The sequence below is a fragment of the Henckelia pumila genome, chromosome 4 (genome assembly GCF_033568475.1).
Source record: "Henckelia pumila isolate YLH828 chromosome 4, ASM3356847v2, whole genome shotgun sequence".
In the NCBI taxonomy this organism is placed as follows: domain Eukaryota; kingdom Viridiplantae; phylum Streptophyta; class Magnoliopsida; order Lamiales; family Gesneriaceae; genus Henckelia; species Henckelia pumila.
This window is the reverse complement of record NC_133123.1, coordinates 21,345,511-21,351,896: the sequence shown is the minus strand read 5'-3', so window position 1 is coordinate 21,351,896 and position 6,386 is coordinate 21,345,511. Positions and strand designations below refer to the sequence as shown.

The 6,386-nt window shown below is 30.5% G+C and overlaps 1 protein-coding gene and 1 long non-coding RNA gene across 2 annotated transcripts; both read left to right on the top strand.

Moving 5' to 3' along the window:
- Positions 1 to 271: 271 nt before the first annotated feature.
- Positions 272 to 2,360, top strand: LOC140866200 (large ribosomal subunit protein eL24-like). Its single transcript, XM_073271117.1, has 5 exons — positions 272 to 346; positions 1,258 to 1,333; positions 1,437 to 1,538; positions 1,608 to 1,756; positions 2,012 to 2,360. The coding sequence occupies exons 1-5, from the start codon at positions 336 to 338 to the stop codon at positions 2,160 to 2,162; spliced, it is 489 nt and encodes a 162-aa protein (XP_073127218.1). The 5' UTR covers positions 272 to 335; the 3' UTR covers positions 2,163 to 2,360.
- Positions 2,361 to 4,926: 2,566 nt separating this feature from the next.
- On the top strand, positions 4,927 to 6,386 carry LOC140894561 (uncharacterized). The gene is made up of 3 exons (XR_012153860.1): positions 4,927 to 5,057; positions 5,560 to 5,595; positions 6,271 to 6,386. It is a non-coding gene; the product is annotated as an uncharacterized lncRNA (long non-coding RNA).

Sequence of the window (6,386 nt, the reverse complement as noted above, 5' to 3'; positions counted from 1 at the left end):
AACTATTTATTTACGAAAATGTTATTCTCATAATATTTTTTATTCTTTGTGGATATTTATTTCAAAAATGTTATTTTTTTATTACACTATTTATTATTATTATTTTCAGTTAAAAATTGGACAGTAAAAGACGTCAGGACACTTAGTTATTATTATGAGGTTAGATATTTGGGCCAAGATAAGCCCAAGAGTTTTGGACTTGACCCATGGTCTTAAAGCCCTAGACCAAGAAGCCCAATATGATGCTGGAAGAGAAGCTGTATATAATGTTAGGTTTAGGTTTTGCTTTAGCGGAAGTGTGAGACGCGCGGGGACCTTCTCGGTGGCAAACGACAATGGTTCTCAAGTAAGTTCTTCAACAAATTTCTTTGTAAATTACATAAAGCATATTCGAGGTGGTTATAGTGAAAAAGTAGTATAATCCATGTGTTATATTTTGCTTTGATCTGTGTATGTGATTAAATTTGAGGATCCATTATATTATGGTTGGGATATGTTTTAGTTGGAAGTTTGAATTATCACGAGGAGATCTGGAATGTGAACATGATTGAAATATGTTGGTGGTTGTATTTGCAGCTTATGTGAAGGACATTGATATCTACAGGAATTATTGATTTTTAGTTATTTGCATCATGTTCTACGCTTGAAGTTTTGTGCGAAAATGTAGCCTTAGTTATAAAAAATTTCTTTTTAAACTTGTTCATCGAGGGGCTTAAGCGGGAAATGGGAGTGGCCAAGCTTTGCGATGTAGTCTGAATTTGGCTTCTGTGCCGTGCTTACTGGCCGTCGTAGCTTTCGAGTGGATTATTGGGTAGGAGAAATAAAGGATGGATCAACTGGATTTCTGTCTGTTGAAAAAAGAAAGTTTGGGAAAGGAGCGGTGGATGAGTATATGATGGACATGGTGCAATTTCTGTACTGGTTTAAGTTCAAAGAGTGCCACAGTAAAGCATATGTATTTTCAACATATTTCTGAAAACTCCGTTTATTTAGGTCCAAGTAGGGAAATGTTTCTGGAATCAAACTTGTAGCCTTGCTAAGGAGGATCTAGATTTCTGCCTTAGGATTCTGTCTTGCACCTGTTGCAATTTGTGTTTTGATTTAATCTGCTGTAATGTTATGGGGCTTGTGTCAATTGGATGCTTAATATTAGTGCTTGATGCATTTGAATTACTGTCAATTTTTGTGTAAACTGATGTCGGCCATACTATAATTTATGCTTGATTTAATAATTTATTTTGATATTTGGATTATCAGGACAGAACTTTGTCGTTTTAGTGGCGCCAGGATATACCCTGGAAAGGGTATTAGATTTATTCGCTCAGATTCGCAGGTGAGTTTAAGTGGGATGTTCTATGTGTTTTGACAAGTTTCCCTTCACTGTTTATAGTCTTTGTCATGCTAAAGATGTTTTGTGTTTCTTTTTACCCGTTTAGGTTTTCCTCTTTGCTAATTCAAAATGTAAGAGGTATTTCCACAACCGTCTGAGGCCTGCAAAACTTAACTGGACTGCAGTGTACCGTAAACAAAACAAGAAGGTAAATACTTGATAATCATTTTCTATGCAGTGGTTTTCATTCTTCGTATTTCATCTCAATGATCAACAGGACATAGCTGCTGAAGCTGTGAAGAAAAGGCGCAGAACCACCAAGAAACCTTACTCAAGGTCTATTGTTGGTGCCACATTGGAAGTTATCCAGAAGAGAAGAACAGAGAAGCCAGAAGTCCGTGATGCTGCACGTGAAGCTGCTTTACGGTATGTGCTTTATCTTAACATTCTGCAGTATTGGGCAGATCAACGGAGTTGGGAGAAAACGCAAATCTATGAATTTTTGTGGCAAGTGGCAGCATTTGCAGTCTTGGAAGAATCATGCATAAAATTCTAAATTATATGTTTTCTCGGCCATCATTGGATCCATGACTGCAGTCACTGCTTGATAGAAAAGAATTAACTAGAATTTGTAAAGACATACTTGAATAATAGTTGATGACTTGTAATTTGCGATTTCAGCGAAATCAAAGAGAGAATCAAGAAAACCAAGGATGAGAAAAAGGCTAAAAAGGCAGAATCGACTTCGAAACAGAAGTCTACCAAGAGTAATGTCTCGAGAGGTGCTCAACCTAAGGGTCCGAAGCTCGGAGGCGGCGGCGGCAAGCGTTAGGTTTTCTCTTCGAAAATGTTTTAGTCACTTCTATATGAATGGCGCTGAAACAGACTCTACCTGGTTTCGTATTTGATCTTGTTGACTTGATATTTATTATACTTAGGTGTCTGGTCACTAGATTGTGCGACTGGCAAATGCCCCATTTTTGTGTGAGTTTTTCTTTTATTAATCTATAAAGCAATGATCGGGATTTCAGTTTCCTTGCATCTTGAAATTCCAAAAAAAAAAAAAAAAAAGATTTGTGATTTTGGGGTCATTTTGGATTAGTGTTATTCCTCGAAATTTCCAACAAGATGTTATTAGGAGTGAATTATAGGGTTTAAAAGTAATTAAGATCTTGTGCAGGGGTTGTTCAAACTTTGGTTTAAACTGCAAAAATCGAACATTCAAACCAAAAAAACCAAAAAAGGTTGGAGATGGAATTGAACCGAATTTTTATTTTGGATATAGATCTTAAAACTGAAGTTTATAAGATTTTGTTTTATGTATTTCAAAGTCGAACTGTCCGATATAATTAGGAACTAGGTTGGTACTTTTATTTGTCTTTATATAGATTGCATGTGTTGTGAAATGATATTTAGTGAATTTAGTATAATTTTTGTTAAGTTTCGAATTTTTTCATATTTGTTCTTTAATACTAAAACTTATTTAATTCATTTGTATTTTATATTTAAAGGTTTTATTGAAAAATTATCTAAACAAAAATATTATATTTTAAAATGTATTTTATATATTAGTTTAAATAATTATCCAAATTTAATAAATCAAGTCGATTTTTAAAGTTGGTTGATTAAATTTATTAAAAATAATTTATAAGTCCTTAGAACTTATAAGTTGTTTTAAGAACATATTGTGATGTTTTATTTTAAAAATAAATTATTAAAGTATTTTGTATGATAAAATCTTTATTCTTTTAATTGTCAAGTTTTTAAAAAAATTATAAAATTATGAAAGTAATGCAAGTCTCATCCACACACCCGAATACCTTACTATTTTATAGTCAAATTTTTTTTAAAAAAAATTAAAATTATGAAAGTAACGTAAGTCTCATGCACACATACAAATCTTACTATATTATTACGGGGTATTACTTAATTAATTAACTTTCAATTAATTGATAAAGTTTGATTTGAAATTATCATTATATCTTAACTTAATTTTTAGTAAAACCAAAAATTATTAAGCAACTTAGTCATTTTATGACTCTCTCTTTTTTAGCAATTAGATGTTTTATTATTTACCAAAACTCATTTTTGTGTCTTTTTATGTTTATTTATTTACGAAAATGTCACTCACTTTATAAATTTGATATATCTATTACGTTGTGACTTTTTTTTTTTTGGAAAATATCATATTTTTTGTATTTTTAAATTTATTTTTGTAATTTTGTTTTCAATAAAAAAAAAAATGGACTATACGAGCACGCAACACATACAGCGGAATACTAGCAACAGAAAATTAGAGTAAGGTAGTTTTGAATATATTTACACATTGATCTAATTATTGTGACGGGGTTCGTTAAAAAAAACAGGTTGTATTAGCACGCAAAGCATGCAATATATAATATTTATAATAAATGTTAAGTCTATATTTAGAAAATTAAAATATTTTTTCTTTATAATTTTTTTAAAAAATATATTCTTTGAATTTTTTTTAAAAAAATAAATATCTAATATTATCTTTAATCTGTTCAAATAAAATTTGATTTAAAAAAATTAAATTGAAAGCATAAAAAATAGAATATACCCTAGAATCAACCTAAAAGCATTTGAGAAAAATAAGCACGTAATGTTTGCAACAAAACCATAAAAAAAATATGTCAAACAGCTAGTCAAAATTTGTGGAGGATAAGTAGGTATTTGAGAAAATATACAATGATAATTCAGAGAAATAGAATATTAAAATAAGTTTTTTTAAAAAAAAAATTAGGAGATATCATATATTTTTTAAACAGTTTATAAGCTATTAAACAACTTATTTTGACAGTTTATAATTTTTTTGAAAAAAAAATTTGTCAAACAAATTTAAAGCGCAGTCAAACGCCCAGTAAAAACCAAATCTGACAAAAGTAAATGATTTGATCATCAAATTATATGTTTTTAAAATCGAAACAAAATTGATCAATCGAATCAAATCAATGGATGAACGCCGCTTCTTGTGATTCTATTAAGAAGGAAGTCTACTAAAATATTTCTCAAGGTCATATATAATTAATTTGTTTAAAATTAGTATTTTTGCAATATCTATACCAATTTAATAAGTAACATGTCCTTAGAAAAAATAACATGGTCTCTTGGTATGACAACTAATTTTGAAATTTCAAATTATTTAAAAAAATGAGTGGAAAATAATTAATATAATTCATTATCTTTTAACTACTACTTATGGTTAATATTTTAACCCAAAAAATATTCATTTTTTGTTCTCATAAATTTATTAGATTTTTTTCGAAATTAATTTTAATTACAAAAACAACTTTTTTGTCACAAACAAGGGATATGTGCAAATACGCTACCGTACATTAATTGAGAGAGATACTGTAATGCCTCGAAAAATACTCAATTAAATAAATTATGAGAATTGAAATTAAATTTCTAAGTTTCATAAATTAAAGAACTGAAATTGAAGTTTACAAATGATCAGGGATTGAATTGCAATTTTGGGGAAGTCCGAGGACTAAAATGTAAAAAGTTGAATGGGACCCCATGAAATAAAATAATTAGGAGAGAGTTGTCTCCCTAATCATTCTTCCATCATCTTCTTCCTCATTCATTCGAGGGGAGAGAAGGAAGAATCTCATCACCATTTTTGTTCTCCAAACTTCGATGTGACCGGTAGAATTTCGATCCGTGCACGGTTTTAAAATCCTCAAAACAAGAGTTACGTTTCTACGTAAGTATTATGAAATTCTATCAAGTTATAATTTTTGGGATATTGTTGGATTCGAGTTTTTATGGTATAAATATGTTCTTGAGATAATAGAGATGGTATACCTAAGACGGTTTGAGAAAATACCATCGTTTAAACATGTTTTTTATTTTCGAAATATTTTAGGAATTTCTGGAATTTTTGGATGACGATTTTCGAAAATTAGAGATGATTTTGATGATGATATTGTGATGAAATTGTGATAATATTGGTGTTTGGAATTTTGGAAATACTAGATTATTTGACGTTAAGTCGTCGGGTTGAATTTTGAAGAAATTGTTAAATGATTATTTAGCAAGAATGACAATAAATGCTATTGAGAAATAATATTGTCCATTTCAGATTTTGAATTGGAATCGCAAGAAATCGAGTTGTTTAGAGTTCGATCAAGATTGAGATTGATTATTGTTTGAAATGCGATTTTTGGATCGAACAAGAAATTGATATGAATTTCATATTGTTGCAGCTTTTAATACTTGAACTTTCCGGACTTGGAATTGAGGTATGGATAGACAATGAAGAGCTTGAGATTGAATTCTCGAGAAGATTTTGAGATTATCGAGCCCAATAAAATTACACACTTATTTGCTATATTATTTGAATTATATGAATTAATTGAATAACATGAAATTATGAATTTGATTTTATTCAATGATTATCGATATATGATTCATGCTAATGATTTGATATATGAGATGAAATGCTTTGATTGAGCAAAGATTTTGATATATTGAATTGCATCATCTCATTCATATTGAGCCAGATTTGTTCATATTTGATGGCAGACTTGCCTAGATTGCAGCGGACGTTTGAGTCTATATTTGAGTGGCATGGAATGTATAGCAACTTTCATGACCAGAATACTCTATATAGTAGTGCAAAGTCCGGGGTTGAGAAGCTCAACGCCCACCCCGATTGGGAGAGTAGGTGGTGATGTTGTGTTTTCTTTTCCCTTGGGATCCCCAAGACCGAGATTCAGACTGAATCAGAGAATTGATAACCCCGGATCCTTGAGCATGCATTTCACCCATGCATTATCCATTTGAGATTACTTATGGATTTATATTAATATCATTGAAATATTTAAATGTTCATTTGTTTCTGTCATTCATACTGAGTTTTTACACTCACCGGTTTTCCGGCTGTTGCTTTGTCTCGTGTGTGTGCATTGCAACAGGAGGTTCGGGGTCAAGCTTTAGAGGGCCTTAAAGATTTGAAATGGGAGTAGAAGTGGAGATCGGATCTAGCAATCGAATGATTTTAAATAAATGTTGAAAACATGTTGAATATTTG